The 19694-nt window shown below is 46.9% G+C and overlaps 1 protein-coding gene across 7 annotated transcripts in view; it reads left to right on the top strand.

Annotated features, from left to right (window-relative positions):
* LOC139576570 (splicing regulator ARVCF-like) overlaps nt 1-19694 on the top strand; it is a 233329-nt gene that overhangs the window by 110238 nt on the left and 103397 nt on the right. For 5 of the 7 annotated variants that reach the window (XM_071402800.1, XM_071402806.1, XM_071402801.1 and 2 more), the window contains exons 4-5: nt 1227-1324; nt 2054-2336. The exons of 1 other annotated variant lie outside the window; for it this stretch is intronic. In XM_071402800.1, the coding sequence (XP_071258901.1) occupies nt 2112-2336 (225 nt within the window). In that variant the 5' untranslated portion in view covers nt 1227-1324; nt 2054-2111. Of the gene's footprint in view, nt 1-1226; nt 1325-2053; nt 2337-14668; nt 15265-19694 lie in introns of those variants that run through there. One more of the 7 variants, XM_071402805.1, reaches the window with a different exon arrangement.

Here is a 19694-nt window from a genome sequence, read left to right as displayed (position 1 = left end):
GGGAATAGGGGTCTCTCTCTCTGACTCTCACCCTCTAGTTCCTATATGGAGAACAGGGAATTGTTTATACATGTGCGCATATGGACTCACACACTCACACACGCAATCCAACCTGCTCATGATTCTAATCAACATATCTGCATCTCCTGCCATGCTAACTCTTTCTCTCGCTCTCCTTTTCTCACGCTCTCTCGCTCTTCTTTTCGCTCGCTCGCTCTCCTTTTCTCACGCTCGCTCTCCTTTTCTCACGCTCGCTCGCTATCCTTTTCTCACGCTCGCTCGCTCTCCTTTTCTCACGCTCGCTCGCTCTCCCTTTCTCACGCTCGCTCGCTCTCCCTTTCTCACGCTCGCTCGCTCTCCCTTTCTCACGCTCGCTCGCTCTCCCTTTCTCACGCTCGCTCGCTCTCCCTTTCTCACGCTCGCTCGCTCTCCCTTTCTCACGCTCGCTCGCTCTCCCTTTCTCACGCTCGCTCGCTCGCTCTCCCTTTCTCACGCTCGCTCGCTCGCTCTCCCTTTCTCACGCTCGCTCGCTCGCTCTCCCTTTCTCACGCTCGCTCGCTCTCCTTTTCTCACGCTCGCTCGCTCTCCTTTTCTCACGCTCGCTCGCTCTCCTTTTCTCACGCTCGCTCGCTCTCCTTTTCTCACGCTCGCTCGCTCTCCTTTTCTCACGCTCGCTCGCTCTCCTTTTCTCCCTCTCGCTCGCTCGCTCTCCTTTTCTCACGCTCGCTCGCTCGCTCTCCCTTTCTCACGCTCGCTCGCTCTCCCTTTCTCACGCTCGCTCGCTCTCCCTTTCTCACTCTCGCTCGCTCGCTCTCCCTTTCTCACGCTCGCTCGCTCGCTCTCCCTTTCTCACGCTCGCTCGCTGTCCCTTTCTCACGCTCGCTCGCTCGCTCTCCCTTTCTCACGCTCGCTCGCCCGCTCTCCCTTTCTCACGCTCGCTCGCTCGCTGTCCCTTTCTCACGCTCGCTCGCCCGCTCTCCTTTTCTCACGCTAGCTCTCCTTTTCGCTCGCTCTCTCTGTTGTAGTTAGTTCAAAGATGAGTTGATAGATGTCCTTGTGTGGTTTCAGATGGAATACAGCATGTGTTATGAGTTTGTTATTGCTCAGTGATGCATCTCTTTCCCCACTTGACTTTCTGGATCTTGAAAACAATGCTGTCATATATGTTTCAACCCGTCTGATCTAAATCTCATTCTCTTTCCTTTTCTTATCCCTTTTTCCCCCAGGTTTTCTTCCTTCTAACCATCAGGCTCTTCCACTCTGTTTACTGTCTGTACAGAGGGGGATGTCTGTTATCTAACTGCTCTGTCTACCACTCTACTAGGTGTGTATTCATAACACCCTGTGCATGTGTGTGTTTGTGTGCACAGTTGTGTATATGACACTTGATGTACTGTATCCTTACTCTCATTTGTTACGTGATCAACTCCCTTGATATCGTTCCACCATCCATTATTGATACCAGTGTTTAACAGTGACATAGGCTATACATCATGTTGTGTCTGTTTACGGAAGCTCGTGATGGGAACAGTATCATATAGGCATGGTTGGCAAGTCAAGTTGTGGAGCATGCACGTCTTGGGTGTATGCCTGTGGAAATGTACTGTGGGTCTCTTCCACATGCATCAATGCTGGGCATGTGCATGTACTGGAAATGAGCAGTTGCATTGATAGCGCTACCAGGTGAAGTAAGACAGACATTTGTGGAGGAGAATCACGTCATCCTGAACCACCGCCAATTGTCTATTTGAAGATTGTTTGCAATTGTGTGCAATGCTCATCCATGTTTTGACACCTATGTGGGACTGTGTATTTGGCTCACTCTGTATTTGGAACATACCCTCATTTTCCTGTAATTGGTGTTACAATCACAACACAATTGAATTAAGTGTTTAAAAAAAATGTTATTCTTCTGTCTTCATGGGCATCTTCGTGTTTAGTAGAATACAGCCATCAAGCAACCATGTCAGACAGGTTGAGTGTCGGTATTGACCTGGTGACCCCCTCCTTCTCTCCATCCCCTCCCTCCTGACCTCTGACGTACCTATTAAAGCTCAGCTCAGTCCAACCTAGCCCTGCTCCCCTGACTCAACATCCGGCCACCCTCAGCCATGGAGGACTATGAGGTGTGCTCGGCCGCCAGTATCCTGGCTTCGGTGAAAGAGCAGGAGGCGCGTTTTGAGCGTCTGACCCGGGCGCTGGAGGAGGAGCGACGCAACGTCTCCCTGCAGCTGGAGCGTTCCAACATAACAGCCGACAGGCTGGGAGGGACTGGGCCTAATGCTAACCTGCCACCCAACAGCCAACCCCTGGCCTGGCAGCAGGTGGTGATGCAGGTAAATCATGCCAGCACGCCCCGCCTGCCCGTCCCCCTTAACTCCCTGCTTACTCCGACTATCCAATCCCCCTCCATTTGAGCTGCTCTGGCCGCTCTCATTCCATCGCTCTACACCACCATATGTATTTGGCTCATTGCTCTCGAGGCGACGTGTGGTGACGCCATCTCTTTCTCCTGGGCGGCTGGCAGCTGATCCAAGCCCTTATGTTATTCCTGATCTGTTGTGCTGCCTGGATGGTGACGTAATCATTACAATGTCATGTGATGTGGTGATCCCATCTCCTTCTACCCGGTGCTCTTTTGATATTGTTTTGTGGTCTTGCTGCCGATTTTGGATCGTGTCTGTTCATCCAATTCTGCCTGTGGTTGAAGAACGTTTAGGCCTTGGCTGGGCCTTGGCTGTGCCTGGGAGTGGAGTACGGACCTCTCTGGCTGGGGGTGTGTTAAAGGAGATGTGAAGTGAGGCAGACATGATCCGCTGAAATGTCATCGAAATGCCCGTTTGATTTACAGTACAGAGCAAACTCCCGCATGAACAGACCAAGGGAGGGAAATGTCACTGCCGCAATTTCCTCTGTCATTAAATCGTAAGGTCAAGTGTTAGATCTTATACAGAAAGAACACTGTCACTGTCTTGGTTTTGAAACCAATTGTTTGGGAACAGGTATGTGTGTGTACTAACCCTTGCGGATGGGCATTTCCATGAATGCACTGCTTTTAGAATTTTCCTCCCAAAATGTATTTCTTCACAGATTGTGCCAGCGTTAATTTCTCTGGCTCGGTGCCATTTTAGATGGCATAAGGGATGATTAAGTCTCAAGCATGGCAGCCCAGCCCATCACTCACGGCTGGCTAACTGCTGTGGCCCATCACCTGTCTCTCTGCATCGTGGGGTCAATTGGGTGGAACGGCCCGCCACACACAGGCCCGCTCAACGTTTTACACACCCCACCGCTCTTTAAACGTAGCTCATTCACAGTGAACCAGTCTGGACCGCTCGCTCCAAACCTCTCGTAAACACTGCAGCAAATTGGCTGGGCCGCAATTACCTCTTTTGTAAAAAAGATTGTTTTATATTTTGTTGTACTGTTTCGGTGAATAACCATGATTTAATCATCCACATGTAATTACCTGATAGAGTGTGGAGTGGATGGCGGAGGACGGGAATGTTGATCATCATTGTGGTTCGGCTGCTCTGCCGTCTGCCCCAAGGGCTGCAGAAGGCACCTGCATGCTTGGCTTGGCAGCAAGGCTGGCTCATCCTGAGGAGCTCTATCTATCTATCTGTCTGAACCATGGACAGAGCCTACGTTACACCATGAGGTTGTACAGTGCGTTCGTAAAGTATTCAGACCCTTTGACTTTTTCCACATTTTGATTATTCTAGAATTGATTCAAATGTATTTATTTCCCTCATCAGTCTACACACAATACCCCATAATGTAAAAACAGGTTTTTAGAAATGTTTGCATATTTATTACAAATAAACTGAAATATCACATTTACATAAGTATTCAGACCCTTTACTCTACTTTGTTGAAGCACCTTTGGCACCGATTACAGCTTTGCGTCTTGGTTATGACGCTACAAGCTTGGCACATCTGTATTTGGGGAGTTTCTCCCATTCTTCTCTGCAGATCCTCTCAAGCTCTGTCAGGTTGGATGAGGAGCGTTGTTGTACAGCTATTTTCAGTTATCTCCAGAGATGTTTGATCGGGTTCAATTCCGGTCTCTGGCTGGGCCTCTCAAGGACATTGAGACTTGTCCCAAAACCACTCTTGCATTGTCTTGGCTGTGTGCTTAGGGTCGTTGTCCTGCTGGAAGGTGAACCTTCGCCCTAGTCCGAGGTCCTGAGCGCTGTGGAGCAGATTTTCATCTAGGATCTCTCTGTACTTTGCGCCGTTCATCTTTCCCTCTCCTGACTAGTCTCCCAGTCCCTGTCGCTGAAAAACATCCCCACAGCATGATGCTGCCTCCACCATGCTTCACCGTAAAGATGGTGCCAAGTTTCCTCCAGACGTGACACTTGGCATTCAGGCCAAAGTATTCAGTCTTGGTTTCATCAGACCAGAGGTCCTCAAGAATGTGTTCTTGAGGACCTTCAATGCTGCAGAATTATTTTTGTACCCTTCCACAGATCTGTGCCTTGAAGTTCCACGGATGATTCCTTCGACCTCATGGCTTGGTTTTTGCTCAGACATGCACTGTCAAGTGTGGGACCTTATATAGACAAGGGTGTACCTTTTCAAATCATGTCCAATCAATTTAATTTACCACAGGTACACTCCAATCAAGTTGTAGAAACATCACAAGGATGATCAATTTCGAGTCTCATAGCAAAGGGTCTGAATACTTACGTAAATAAGGTTTTTCTGTTTTTTATTTTGAATACATTTGCAAACATTTCTAAACCTGTTTTCGTGTAGACTGAAAATAATAGTATTGTGTGTAGACTGAAAATAATGTAATCCATTTTAGAATAGGGTTGTAATGTAACAAAATGTGAATAAAGTCAAGGGGTCTGAATATTTTCAGAATGCGCTGTATATATGAGGATGGAGGAATGTACCTGGCTCTCTGTTGGACGAAGTAAGGCATCCTACTCTCCTAACCTTTCTGCTCGCAGCCCCCCCCCACACACACACACACATCCCCTCTCTCCTCCCTGCATGATGGATTAAATGGGCCGGGGGTCAGCGGCCTTTTGCTCGGGGGCTCCCAGTCATCAGCGTAGGGGTAGCAATCGATGGGCCCATCTGTTATTTAAAGTTGGGGTCAGAGAGGAGAAGCATCAGTCTGATTAATGGAACAGCGAGTACATTCTTAATAAAATTGATTTAGACAGAGCTCTCTCCAACTCCAGAGAGGGGTTGGGCTCTATAGCTAGCAGATGACAGTTTCCTGTCCTGCCTTGTTGTTCTCTAGTTCTGCTGTTTTCGATGCAAGCCTTTGACAAGGTGGTTCCAAAATGTTCCAAAATTCATGACCAAAATGGTTTATACCCCTCAAACTCAACTCTTGTTCTTAAAGCCAGTTCCACTGCAGTTTTTTCATTTGTTCCCCCCTAATCAGGGTCTGATTTAGACCTGGGACACCAGGTGGGTGCAATTCATTATCCGGTAAAACAGAAAACTAGCAGGCCTCTGGACCTCGTAGGGTAAGAGTTGAAGCTTGTGCGAACACAATGTCAGCAGTGGGTTATTGGAATCCCCAGAGTAGACGGAGGTTTGTCAAGACTGTCTGATCATTAGGTGAGAGGAGGAGGAGACCCACCCTGATCCTGCTGTTCACAGGTGTGTTTGAGCATCCTGACTGGTGTGTTTGATCATGCTCTACAGAGCTCCTCCATATGATTCATGGGTCTCCTGTAGAGCGTTAGATCAGCATGGTGGTCAAAACAACACAAACATTAAATAATTCACTGCTTTTGGGTTTAGCTAGCGTCAACATCCCTGTTTAGCTGGCTGGCTTTCACTGTTCACTGCTACATTAAATCAAATCCAACTGTATTGGTCACATATACACATATTTAGCAGATGTTATTGCGGGTGTAGTGACGTGCTTGGGGTAATGGACAGACAGAACAACATGATCCAGTGTGGTGAGTTATTTCATGAAGATTTTATGTTATCGTCACGTGCTGTGTTAGTCGATGTGGATCAGGAATGTTATGGATGGAAATGTTTGTTAACACCCGTCAGCCGATTTCCCAAGACATATTTCCGAAGCCTTTTTGGTCCTCACTCATCATGATTGAACTCTTTACTGAAGCGCTATGTGCCGTGTGTTTTTAATGGTTTCTTCTCGAGAAAAGCAAGACAATGCTGTCATACAGCGGGTAATGGAATCATCGACTAGGAATCACTGACACGAAGCATGTCTTTCAGTCCTCTCTCACATGTTCGACCAGTGACCAGGGACACGCTAAAACCATGTGTCCTTTCCAAATGGCACCTTATTCCCTTTCTAGTACACTACTTTTGACCAGGACCCTATAGGCCCTGGTAAAAATGTGTGCACTATATAGGGAGTAGGGTGCCATTTTGGACGCAGTCCCATGTCTGTTTCTCCTGCTTTGGTAAATGGATATTTGCCTGGAGCAGTCTCCTGGAGGCGTGGAAGGTCAAGTGGTGACACATGGAGACCCTCTGAGAATGGTGCCTGTCAGACAGCACTCAGCTCCCACCCCTTATTTCTGTCTGGCCTAGTCTACAGAGGAGATGACCTCATTTCACTAATACTACACTATGGCCCTGTTTGGCTGAGTTGGTATGACCCTGAAGAAGACACAGTGATGCTGAAAAGTTGTTGTTTTACTGGGATTTTATTGATATAGTGTGTCACTCATTTATTATTAAGACTGACACTAACAACGCTAATGTCGGCCTTCATCTAGGAACACCAACCGTCCTTCAGAAATACTGACGATGATGGCTAAATCCCAGATAACGTTAACATGTACATCATTTTGCTATGTAGTGTTGGATCTGGTTCAGTATTAAGACGGTATAGCTAGTGAGATGGGCTGGGGCAGCGTGCACTACTGACTACCCTGCAAATGTTGTGACGTTTTTAAAGGCATGCGAGGTTCCTTTAGAGCAGGTGACCAAACCTTTTACAACAATATCTATGGGCCATTTTTTATATTTTTTATATGTCAAACAATTTAGCTGACATGGGCTAATTGATCTGGACATTTCTTGCAAGTTATAAATATCTCTCTTAAGGTCTGCAATGACTGACATGACAAGAGAAACTGATGATGCACTACCCAATTTCGAAATTGCACCTTGTGCATTCTACTATTACAACCTTCAAGAGTAAGTTTAAAGCCGGACCGAGTTACTTAATATATATATATATATTTTTTTAATTGGGGGGGGGGACCCCAAGCCCCCGCTGACCGCTCTGGGGCGCGCCCCACAGTTTGGGTACCACTGCTTTAGAGGAACAGTACATCCTTTTGATCTCAGTGTGGTCTGTGGGTGAGATATGGGCCTCAGTCTGGTCCAGTGATTGCGCCGCACCGCTCTTCAAACACATACATACACACACACACACACACACACACACACACACACACACACACACACACACACACACCCTCACTGGCCATGTCACAATGGACACAAAGGCCCCGAGCACAGTGCTATAGCGTTCGCAGGCAGATATATCCCTCACTGGCAGAGCCTAGGAGCCCCCCGACTTCTCGTAAATCACTTGCCTAACAATGAACCTCAGTCCCCCCAAACCGTTCCTCCTACCTTTTTCCCCTCTACCCCTCTCTCCCTCCTTTCTCCTCCCAGTGTCATTAGGAACATTCTCGCCTCCCGTAAATGCGTAATTACCTCTGTGTGAAAACGCCTGCGCTGTTTGTTTGTTTTTGCTTCCCGGCTGCACCGTTTCTGTATGTGGCCCCCATCCTCTGGGGCTGTTATCTCTTTCTGTAGCCCGGTTGTAACAATCACATTGTACTTCTGTGTAGAAGGACATTCAGACTCCATTGGGTTCACAGTTGTAAACCTATGTGCTAGTTTATCACTTTTACTTTTCCCTTTTTTTTCCTGGCTACGCTTTCTAAATCTAAGCATAGCAAGAAATGGGCCCTAAACTTTGCCTAGCGACTCAGTGAGTTCTTCCGCTGCTCTATGTTCGCTACATACTTCAGTCTGAGACTGCCGTCGTTGAAGTCGTTTGTGGTGACGTCCAAATGAGGGGTGTTGTACAAAACAAAGTCATCGGCGGTCGGATCGTCTCTAACCAATCAGAGTATCGAAACGCTGCTTTACCCATGTTTGGCTCTGGCCCAACCAATCAGTTTCTGGGACCAATCAGACCGTCTAGAAATCGTCGGAGGTACTTCGATCCGGACTCATTGAGGAGAAGAAGCTAACGTCCGTGGGCGTGGCGTAGCGTTTGTCCGGTTGCAAGGAGTTTTGGTAGCCAGGCAACACTATACTACCGTGTATACTGTATTTTATCCCCTCCCCCCCTCAACACTTGAGTCGCTGGTCCATGAATTACAGTGTTGATTGCGGAGGGGCTAAGCCCTCTTTGTATCCCTGCTCAATGCATGTCTAACATAGGAGGACATGGGCACATTCCTTGTATTCATGAGAGACAGGGGGAGGGAGAGGGAGAGAGAGACTGAGAAAGGAAGATGGAGAGATGCCTTTTGTACAGCAGGCTTTTTATATTCCTGTGGTGAGGCTCAGCCCTTCATCCTTCTGATCAGCCCATCAAGCCTTTCTGTCCTTGTGCACCTCCCTGCCATTTGATCACAATCCATTTAACTATTACATTCACTAGCACAGTGCTTCTACCCCCTCCGGGACATAATGTCTTTCATAGAAAGTCTGTATGTTGGGGTGGAGCAGCGACGCCTCTGTCTGGTCTCTGACCAGCATTAAGTGTCTCTGTCTCTGTCGGAGCGATGGTCATGATTGTCTAAGCCTGGAGTCAGAGTTAGTCACAACGACCCATGTGTTTAAAATAAGCGGGTGTCCTCTCTCCTTTATTAGATCCCCGTGCCACGCCAGGAATGTGACCTTTTGCCTCTGACTAGCTGGGTATATAACCAAACAAGGTTGGAAACTGACCCCCACCACCCCTTGATTGGAGGACTAAATTGAAACCAGTCGGAAATGCTCCGCGTGCTTTGTAGTTTAGAGGTGTTTGGCTCTTCAAAGCCTCAATTTAATTATGCTCATACGTTTCAGGTACTTGTGCGACATTTTTACTACATGAGTTACAAGCATGTAAATTGCACAGCAAATCAGCAACAGAAGTTGTATTCCATCAATATTTTGGGTTCATGAAGTACACATGCAAGACAAATGTTGGTGTCTCCCTCGACATTGACCCCATGTGAGAGCTCATAGGCCTAGCCACTACCATGTGGGTAGACTAACTGGACCACAGAGACTGGCAGTGAATGGCTTAACAGTGACGGCAGCTTATATGCACCAGGAGCTTGGTATACCCCACACATCAGTCATATCATTAATGTCATTGCAGCCCAGCCCCATGTACCACTTCCACTCACCCAGCGGGTTTAGGCCTGGGGTTGGGGCTAGGCCTGGGGTTGGGTTTAGGCCTGGGGTTGGGGCTAGGCCTGGGGTTGGGGCTAGGCCTGGGGTTGGAGCTAGGCCTGGGGTTGGGGCTGGTCTGAGTGAGAGAGCGAGTTATGTGCTTCTCTAGGCCAGCAGCAAACCCTGGGCCTCTTGACTTAGCACGTTAAGGCATTACCGCAGGGCAGAGTGGTAGAAGTCAGTTCTGGTATGTGGACACATGCCGTGTCTCTCACGGGGTCTTTGAGTTTAAGGTTTGGAGGGATGGAGAGAATAACTTTTGCCAGAGGAAGAATGTGGCAACGAATAGGAGCTACGACTGTAGTCCCACTCTCTCTACCCCTCTGTCTCTCTCTCTCTCTCTGTCTGTCTCTCTGTCTCTCTGTCTCTCCTGCGCTCTCCCAGGGCCTCGTTTTGCCAGACCTGGGTAGTGTGGCTGCCTGGGGACTCCACCACCGACACATACAATCAGAGAAAGAAAAGGCACAAAGAGAGCCGAGAGAATGGAGGGAGGAAGACATTTGGAAGGAGTTTGATTGTATAGGCTTGTTCAAAGAGTGCCATAATCATTCTATTCAACTATCAAGGTATTGGATTGACGAGTGTTAAAGGCCCAGTGCAGTCAAAAACGTGATTTGCCCGTGTTTTATATACACTGAGTATACCAAACTTTAGGAACACACCCTCCCCCCTCGCCATTTGCCTTCAGAAATGCCTCAATTTGTCGAGGCATGGACTCTACAAGGTGTCAAAAGCGTTCCACAGGGATGCTGGCCCATGTTGACTCCAATGCTTCCCACAGCTGTTTCAAGTTGGCTGGATGTCTTTTGGGTGGTGGACCATTCTTGATACACACTGGAAACTGTTTAGCGTGGAAAACCCAGCAGAGTTGCAGTTCTTGACACAAGCCGGTGCGCCTGACACCTACTACCATACCCTGCCCATTCACCCTCTGAATGGCACACTCACACAATCCATGGCTCAATTGTCTCAAGATTTAAAAATCCTCCTTTAACCTGTTTCCTCCCCTTCATCTACACTGATTCAAGTGACATCATTAAGGGATCATGGATTCAACTGGTGAATGTTTCGTATGCTTTTTTTTTTTTTTTTTGTAATAATACTGTAAAATTGTCAAAATGATAATGCCCTTTTAGTGTAAGATCTGTTTGAAAAGGCCGCCTGAAACTTCAGCCTGTTTTGGTGATTCAATTAGTTAATAGACCAGTAACAAAGAGCATTCCAAGCCTCTCTGCCATTAACAGCAAATGTTCTGTTTTCCCCAACCTCAATCTGACAGTCCTAACAAAATTCTTGCTTGAGAAATTACCCTTGGCTTAGAAGCTTTTGTTTGTTTTTGACCATTTTTAATTGAAAGCAATCACAGTAAGGTACTTAATTGTTACCCAGAAGTGATTTGATAATGAGATAAAAATGTCTGCGTTGGACCTTTAACACTAGAACCGCTAAAGCAGTCATTTTGACTGCTCATGAATTACAAAATTCCTTGACTTTTCTTAAATAAGTCTATATAACACACTGGCGGTGTTAGAATCTTAACATCACAAACAGAACTGGAGTTATAACCAGTTTTAGGAGGGCATGTCATTTTTTTTAATGGTTTTCCCCATTGCCCCTCCTCCCAAACAGTAGGGCCTGCTTCCCTCCTCCTCCCAAACAGTAGGGCCTGCTTCCCTCCTCCTCCCAAACAGTAGGGCCTGCTTCCCTCCTCCTCCCAAACAGTAGGGCCTGCTTCCCTCCTCCTCCCAAACAGTAGGGCCTGCTTCCCTCCTCCTCCCAAACAGTAGGGCCTGCTTCCCTCCTCCTCCCAAACAGTAGGGCCTGCTTCCCTCCTCCTCCCAAACAGTAGGGCCTGCTTCCCTCCTCCTCCCAAACAGTAGGGCCTGCTTCCCTCCTTCTCCCGACAGTGCTCAGCTGATTATCAGGGTGGTTATTGCCTCGAAACTGAACCTAAACTATACCAAAACTAATTTCACTCATTTAACAGATTAAATAAATTAAGTAAAGTATGATGGGGAGAATGGGCATTCTAGTTTATTCAGTTTTTTTGTGAATTCTTTCCAATGTGTCAAGTAATTATCTTTTTGTTTTCTCATGATTTGGTTGGGTCTAATTGTGTTGCTGTCCTGGGGCTCTGTGGAGTCTGTTTATGTTTGTAAACAGAGCCCCAGGACCAGCTTGCTTAGGGGACTCTTCTCCAGGTTCATCTCTCTGTAGGTGATGGCTTTGTTGTTATGGAAGGTTTAGGAATCACTTCCCTTTTAGGTGGTTGTAGAATTTAACGGCTCTTTTCTGGATTTTGATAATTTGCCGGTATCGGCCTAATTCTGCTCTGCATGCATTTGGTGTTTTACATTGTACTCGGCGGATATTTTTGCGGAATTCTGCATGCAGAATCTCAATTTGCTGTTTGTCTCATTTTTTATTTTTTATTCTTGGTTGTTGAGCAGACCCCAGACCTCACAACCATAAAGGGCAATTGGTTCTATAACTGATTCAGGTATTGTTTTACCAAATCCTAATTGCTATGTCAAATCTTATGTTCCTTTTGATGGCATTAAAGACCCTTCTTGCCTTGTCTCTCAGCTCGTTCACAACTTTGTGGAAGTTACCTGTGGTGCTGAGGTATTTATAGTTTTTTTGTGTACTCTAGGACAACGGTGTCTAGATGGAATTTGTATTTGTGGTCCTGGCAACTGGACCTTTTTTGGAACACCATTATTTTTGTCTTACTGAGATTTACTGTCAGGGCACAGGTCTGACAGAATCTGTGCAGAAGATCTAAGTGCTGCTGTAGGCCCTCCTTGGTTTGGGACAGAAGCACCAGATCATCTGCAAACAGTAGACATTTGCCTTCAGATTCTAGTAGGGTGAGGCCGTGTGATGCAGACTGTTCTAGTGCCCTCGCAAATTTGTTGATATATATGTTGAAGAGGGTGGGGCTTAAGCTGCATTCCTGTCTCACCCCACGGCACTGTGGAAAGAAATGTGTGTTTTTTGCCTATTTTAACCACACACACTTGTATTTTATAATGTATGATTTTTTGTCATCAATTTGTAAAGCAGACCCTCATGCCAAATTGAGTCAAATGCTTTTTTTTTTAAATCAACCAAGCATGAGAAGACTTAGCCTTTTTTTTTTTTTTTTTTTTTGTCAATTAGGGTGTGCAGGGTGCATGCGTGGTCTGTCGTACGGTAATTTGGTAAAAAGCCAATTTGTTTTCACTGAGGAAATGTACAAGTCTGCTGTTAATGATAATGCAGAGGTTTTTCCCAAGGTTGACGCATATCCCACGGTAGTTATTGGGGCCAAATTTGTCTCTACTTTTGTGGATTGGGGTGATCAGGCCTTGGTTCCAAATATTGGGGAAGATGCAACAGCTGAGGACGATGTTAAAGGATGTTGGCCAATTGGAATTTGTGGTCGGTATATTTTGTCATTTCATTGAGGACACCATCAACACCACAGCCATTTTTGGGTTGGAGGGTTTGTATTTTGTCCTGTAGATCATTCAATGTAATTGGAGAATCCAGTGGGTTCTGGTCGTCTTTAATAGTTGATTTTAAGAGTTGTATTTGATCATGTATATGTTTTTGCTGTTTGTTCTTTGTTATAGGGCCAAAAAGATTGGAGATGTGGTTTATCCATACTACTCCATTTTGGATAGATAACTCTTTGTGTTTTCTAATTTTCCCAGAAGTGGCTAATTAGTTAATGGATTCTTCAGTTGCATCGAGCTGATTTCTGATTTGCTGTTCTTTCTTTTTCCGTAGTGTATTTCTGTGTTGTTTTAGTGATTCACCATAGTGAAGGCGTAGAGACAGGTTTTCTGGGTCTCTCTGTTTTTGGTTGGATAGATTTCTTTATTTCTTTCTTAGGTTTTTGCGTTCTTCATCAAACCATTTATCATTGTTGTTAATTTTCTTAGTTTTTCTGTTTGACATTTTTTGGTTTGATAGGGAAGCTGAGAGGTGAAATATACTGTTTAGGTTATCTACTGCTAAGTTTACACCTTCACTATTACAGTGGCATGTTTTGCCCAGGAAGTTGTCTGAAAGGGATTGAATTTGTTGTTGCCTAATTGTTTTTTGGTAGGTTTCCACACTACATTCCTTCTTTGAACGCTTCTTTGACTTTGAACGCTCTGAGAGACTATGAGTTGAGGTCAGTTTTAAGTAGTCTACAGTACTACTGCCAAGAGATCAGCTATAGGTGTACCTACCTCTGCTTCTCCCTCTCTCTCTTTCTGCCTCTCCCTCCGCCTCTCTTTCACTACCTCTCTCCCTTTTATTCCTCCTTCTCTCACATCTTGAGGGAAGAAGAACACATGATTTTACCAGATGCAGCTTCATCTACGGTGTCTGTCTGTCAGTGTGAGGCATGATTGCTGTGCATTAACCCTTACTCCATATGTTCCCCAGCCTAATACTGACAGACAGACAAGAAAATAACTAAGTGGGTTTGATTGCCTGCACTGCAAAAATGTATAACTCAGTGTTGCAGCGTGCCTAGCACCGTGCCACGGGTTATATGAAAATATTATGAAGGGTATGTTGTCGGGTAAATAATTAAGTGTGTTATTTGAAGATTATAAATGCTGGGGCATGGTGGTGCAGACGGCGGTTTGATGTAAAACCATCTCTCTTTTAGACTAACTCAGGTAGTTCGTCATAGAGAAGTGAACTAATATAATGCTATGCAGCTTGGGGAATGCAAACCTCAGCCATTTCCCTTTCTCCTGAGTATTTTGCTGTTTTGTTTCTGTTGGGTTTTCTTTCCCCAAAGGGGAGTCAAGTCTTCACAAAGTTGTGCCCCCCCCCCCCCCCCACACACAAAAAGGGCCTTGCTTGAGCTCCTGTCTGAGTCTTGGCCAAGTACATTTACGTGATTTAGATGAACTTTCTTCCTCAGTGGGTCACCGTATTATAGCTGAATTCTTTCACGCAGGCGGTTTTCCCCCCCTCATATGAAGTGCAGTGAGTGAAGGATACAGAAGGAGTTTGGAGAGAAAGGCGTGGAGTAGACGGGTAAGAGTTGGTTGATAATGTGTGTAAAAACTTGCAGTGTGAGGTGCCCCTCTCCTGTTTTGGAGGCCAAACTCTGATATCCCTCTTTCTCCTTCTCTCCTCTGGTCGATGGGGTGGTGTCAGAGCAAGGCTCTCTGTATGCGTGTGTGCTCCAGCTGTGTCTGTCTCTCAGCCCCCTGCCCCTCCTCCTCCCACTTCCCACTCCCCTGTCAGGAGTTTGCATCGATGCTGCAAGAGGGAGTGAGCGAGAGTCGGAGTCCGAGGGAGAGCAGAGTGTTGAGGCTGCTACACTCAGAACACCACAGGGCAACTGCTGCCTGTCTGGAAACTATTCACCATCACCCCTCCTCCTTCACCATTTTCTCTGAAACTCCGGGTTTTGTTCCTCTCTCTGGGTAACTGTTGTGCTGTTTTGTTTCTTCCCGTCCTTTACAGTAGTCTGACTCGTCAGAGGCGAAGGAGTTTTTAGTCTCTTTGGTTTGTCCAGAGCGGCTGTAGTCTACTGTCCTGAACATTTCAGCGTCTCTGCTGAGCAGAGGATAGACTAAGCTTTTTTTTCTCCCCCTCTGAGCGGATTTGGAGTGTGGGAGAGAGGGAGGGGAGTGTGCGAGCGTGCGTGTCAGCGAGAGACAGCGTGGGGAAAGGATGGCTGCCTGCCTCTGAGCTGCGTCTGCGCTCACGGGTTAACTCACGTCAATAAGGAACAAGAGACAAGCGAGGAGAGAACTTTTTGGAAAGAAGGAAATTCCTTTGCTTTCTTCAAGGTTTAAGAAAGGGATTTGAACAATGCCTGCTGAAGTGAAACAGGTTAGTACTGTGATTACCCAATTAATCTGTCTCTTTCCTCCCCTCTCTCTCACGCTCTCTCTCTCTCTCTCTCTCTCTACTTCTGCTGTGTTTTCCTCTTATATGGTCGTTGTGCTGGCTGGTAGATGGTTAGATGTTTCATGTTTGCTATGTGAGGCTTTGTTGTCGGAAGGTCAAATGATACATCCGCTTCCTTAAAAAATATCTTCAGTAGCTGGCAATAGAATCACTTTCATGCATTCTTGTCCTTCAGGAGGAGCATGTCCATCTGTGTGTGTGTGTGTGTGTACTAGTCTCTACTCCCTACCGGGTTCTTCTCTTGCTCATCCTACGTAATGAACTATTTATTTACACTATTTGTAGGCTGTAGTGCGTTCTGAGAAGCGCGAACCGATATCCATAGACGCGTCTTCTGTCTGGTGAGCAGTCATCAGTACGATATATGGGTAACCCACCCACGTTGCCACAGACTTCCAGTCTGTCAGTAACATTCTGATTCCCAGATGATACACATATCGACTTCCGTTGATGACACGCGGTAGCCCTATGTAATGTCTTGGATCACATTTGGGGTGAGCGGTGGAAGTTTCTCTGTAACAGGCAGGGTGAACCCAGGACTGGATTTATAACCTCCCTGTAAAGGCCAACCGAAGAGGTGGTTGGGAGAGGACAACCATTTCAGCCTTTTGGTTTTTCCCAATAAGGCTTCATTTCAAGTTACATTTTATTGTCACGTGCAGGAGTACAGTTAAATGCCTTTCTTGCGAGTTCTTTCCCAACAATGCAGTAATCAATATCAGTAGAACTATAAAATATATTAGAAAAAAACACAAGAAATAAGAAGTAAGCTACAGTTTTCCAGGGTCTGTTCCAGGGTCAGTGCAAATACCATATTTACAATGTGCAGGGAGACTGGGGTATGGTTACTAAGCACCAGGATGTATGATAAACAGAGTAGCAGCAGCAGCATATATGATGATTGTGTGTAAAAGTCAGTAGGTACGTGTAAGCAAATGAATGTGTGAGTGGGTGTGTAGAGTCCTGTGAGTGTGCATACTCAGTGCAACAAATAAAATAAAAGGGTCAAAGCAGCAGGGTTGGGGTCAATTCCTTTTCAATTCCAGTCAATTCAGGAAATATATGGAAATATCAATGTTTTTCAATGAGGACAATTTGGAATTTGGTTTGCTTGCTGAATTCAAATGTAATTGACCCCAATCCTGCAATGCCGATAGTCCATGTAGCCATTTTGTTGGCTCCGTTACCAGAGGAATGTGCCTTGTTAGTAGTGGGATTTTTAGTGCCTTTGTTGGTGTTTTATAATATATGATTTGAACGTGTATCCTACGCTGTGAGAATGCGCTTTTCTCTGCCAGGCTTGGCAGTGCTCAGATGATATATTTTTTTAAATGAAAATAAAAATACTAGATTGAGATTCAAAGAGAGGAAGGCTAGCTTTGAATAAAGTCAACTACTCATAGTCAGCTCCTCTCATCCCAGAACCCTGTACATATTGGGATGGGGTAGAGGGTGGAGTTAAAAAAAACCCTGGCCTGGCGGAGAGAAACATTCTGTCAACTATCCACTTTGCTGTGATAATCTGTTAACGGCTGCCCTGTGGACGGCGGATACTTGATAACGGGCTGTAGCCAAAATGAAAATAATTGTATTTTCTTTCTAACCTTGTGTTCTTTTCACCTTTTGACTCCCTTGTTTCTATACTGTGTGTGTGCTTCCAGTAATCTTACGGGGGCTTACTCATCCGTGACACCCAAGTGTCACCAACGTGTAACCTCTCTAGGGAGCGGTCCTAAAATGGAGTGTAGATGTGCGGAATGCTGCGTGTCCCTGACCTCTGTTGCCGTCAGAGATGCCTGTCATTCTTAAGGGTGCGCTGGCATCATGACCCACCTCTGCCAACCTTTTCTATCCTTCGGACTTCAAAATCCTCAGTGAGAAGATCACCTGCTGAAAGGGGTGGTTGTCCCTGTCACTCCCTAGGCCCTAAATGAATGGGTTACCCAGGGGTCAGTGTTGTTTTTGTTATGGTGTTTAAGGAACGTCTGCCTTTTTTTAAGGGCAAGTGGTTGAAGCTCTCTATAACCCCTGACCTCCACACCCATCGCTGAGCTTCAGCTGTGATGTAACCTGTGGGGATCTGGTATCTCAGAATTTATTTCTATATGTTGAAGACGTACAGTTCTGTGATGGTCTGGTCAGGCTACACAGGCTGTAGATCACAGTGCAGAGGGCAGGCATAGAGTAGAGTACTGCTGCACAGATGTTCCCGTGCCCTGAACCCGTCTTAAAGCAGCAGTAACTGCAGCAGGGCTTATGTTAAATGAATCCCGGTGAAGATTACTCCCTCAGCCCTCAATTACTACTGAGGACTTGGTCGGTCTGACCATGTCGGAGTTATATTTAAACTTGCCTTATTTAAAAGTTCTCTGCAGACCAAAGGGTTGCTCCCTTGCTTGGAATAGCCTGTGTTGCTTGTACAGGCGTTACGTCTCACCCTGGTGGAGAATGGGAGATTTCACAGTGAAGGAAATGGAAAATATTCAGAAAAGCCAATAGTAATTATCTTCCTCTGAGATCTACAGTTGCAGAATCTCACTGTGTGTTCCAAATGGTGTCCTATTCCCCTTATATAGTACACTTCTTTTGACCAGCGCTCTATGGGCCCTGGTCAACAGTAGTGCACTATAAAGGGAATAGGGTGCTATGTGGAACACACAATACTTTTTTTTCCTGTCAATGGCTGAGTGGAGAAACCGCCGGAGTGACAAAATAATGAATCTAGAATTCAGCCAGAGACGTAGTGTCTGGTATTAAGTGTTGTGGACTGTCCGTCTCAGGCAGCTTATGGGGGTGTCACATCTATTAACGAAGACTTCCCTCCTCAGACTCTGTATGGTTCCTGGGTTAAATTAAAACCAACCATCCCTCTATTGATTTCCATTCCTCTCTCTGTCTGTTCAGGCTGCCTCTGGTGGAAGGCAGCGCTCCTCTGTTCTGTCTTCTCACACCATCCTACAGATTACTATTTGAAGACATGTAGAGCATGAGGAGCGCCATTGTTCCGCCACAATCGTACACTAAAATATCAGTGACCCGAATGTGCAAACAGTGAATGGCTGGTGGAGATGGAAGATGCCCAGGGATGTTGTTTGGGCATAAGTGCTGTTCTAGCAGCAAGGGGGAGTTTGGAAGGGAAAGGCGAGGCTTGTAGATGCCTGGTGACTCCTTCCAGGTGGCATGGCCCGGTGCGCGCCCTCCCCCACGCTGCCCATGTTTCCCAAACCCCTCCCACACCTCTTATCGCACAACCCATGTGACATACACTTCTCCCCATCCCTCCACCCCTCCAACCAACCCCGCCTACCTACTTGGCCTGGGTTGAGTGGGTGCCAGGGCTGGGTAACTGGAGCTGGACTTACGGGAACAGCTGACCCGCCTCCTCACACTCCCCTTTCTGGTACAGGCATTTAGAATTAAAATACTGCTGGCCTGGCCATCAGGTATCTGGAGTGTCCTGTGATGTTGCAGGAGGGTCAGGGGGACATGCCATGCGCTTCTCACCATACCCAGGGGGGCGCCACAGAGGCCACGGCTGCGCTCTCGTAACCCATTTGGCAGGCTGACAAGGTGACCGATATAAGCCTAGCCATGCCTGGCCTCGCTCGCTCACTTACTACCCCACTCACTCTCTCGCTTACGGACTCCCCTGACATATATCGTCTCTTTGGGGCCTGGTCAAAAGTTGTGAATAGGGTCATTTTAGGATGCAGACTTGTACGGCCTCTGCTTCTCCCTGCCGGCCTCTGCTTCTCCCTGCCGGCCCTCTGCTTCTCCCTGCCGGCCCTCTGCTTCTCCCTGCCGGCCCTCTGCTTCTCCCTGCCGGCCCTCTGCTTCTCCCTGCCGGCCCTCTGCTTCTCCCTGCCGGCCCTCTGCTTCTCCCTGCCGGCCCTCTGCTTCTCCCTGCCGGCCCTCTGCTTCTCCCTGCCGGCCCTCTGCTTCTCCCTGCCGGCCCTCTGCTTCTCCCTGCCGGCCCTCTGCTTCTCCCTGCCCGGCCTCTGCTTCTCCCTGCCCGGCCTCTGCTTCTCCCTGCCCGGCCTCTGCTTCTCCCTGCCCGGCCTCTGCTTCTCCCTGCCGGCAGCTGCCAAGCTTTCGTCATTGGCTGATGGAATTAATAAGGTGAGCCGTGAAACAGGCCTGGAGATGGATCCTTTCATATCCGTCTTGTGTCGGGGGATAACAGATGCAGCGCATGAATGAGATTGTTTGTTTGCCTTATTATCTGTCTGTTTTCCATCCACCAGACTAGAGCAGGCCTGTTCAACACTGTGTGTGCGCGCGCTGTATGCGTGCATACATTCATGCAAAGCCTACATTGCACTGTGTTTTGTCGGTTACACTTTGAAAAGCTA

This window comes from Salvelinus alpinus, chromosome 5 (assembly GCF_045679555.1).
Source record: "Salvelinus alpinus chromosome 5, SLU_Salpinus.1, whole genome shotgun sequence".
NCBI lineage: Eukaryota > Metazoa > Chordata > Actinopteri > Salmoniformes > Salmonidae > Salvelinus > Salvelinus alpinus.
This window is presented reverse-complemented; position numbering and strand designations above follow the sequence as displayed.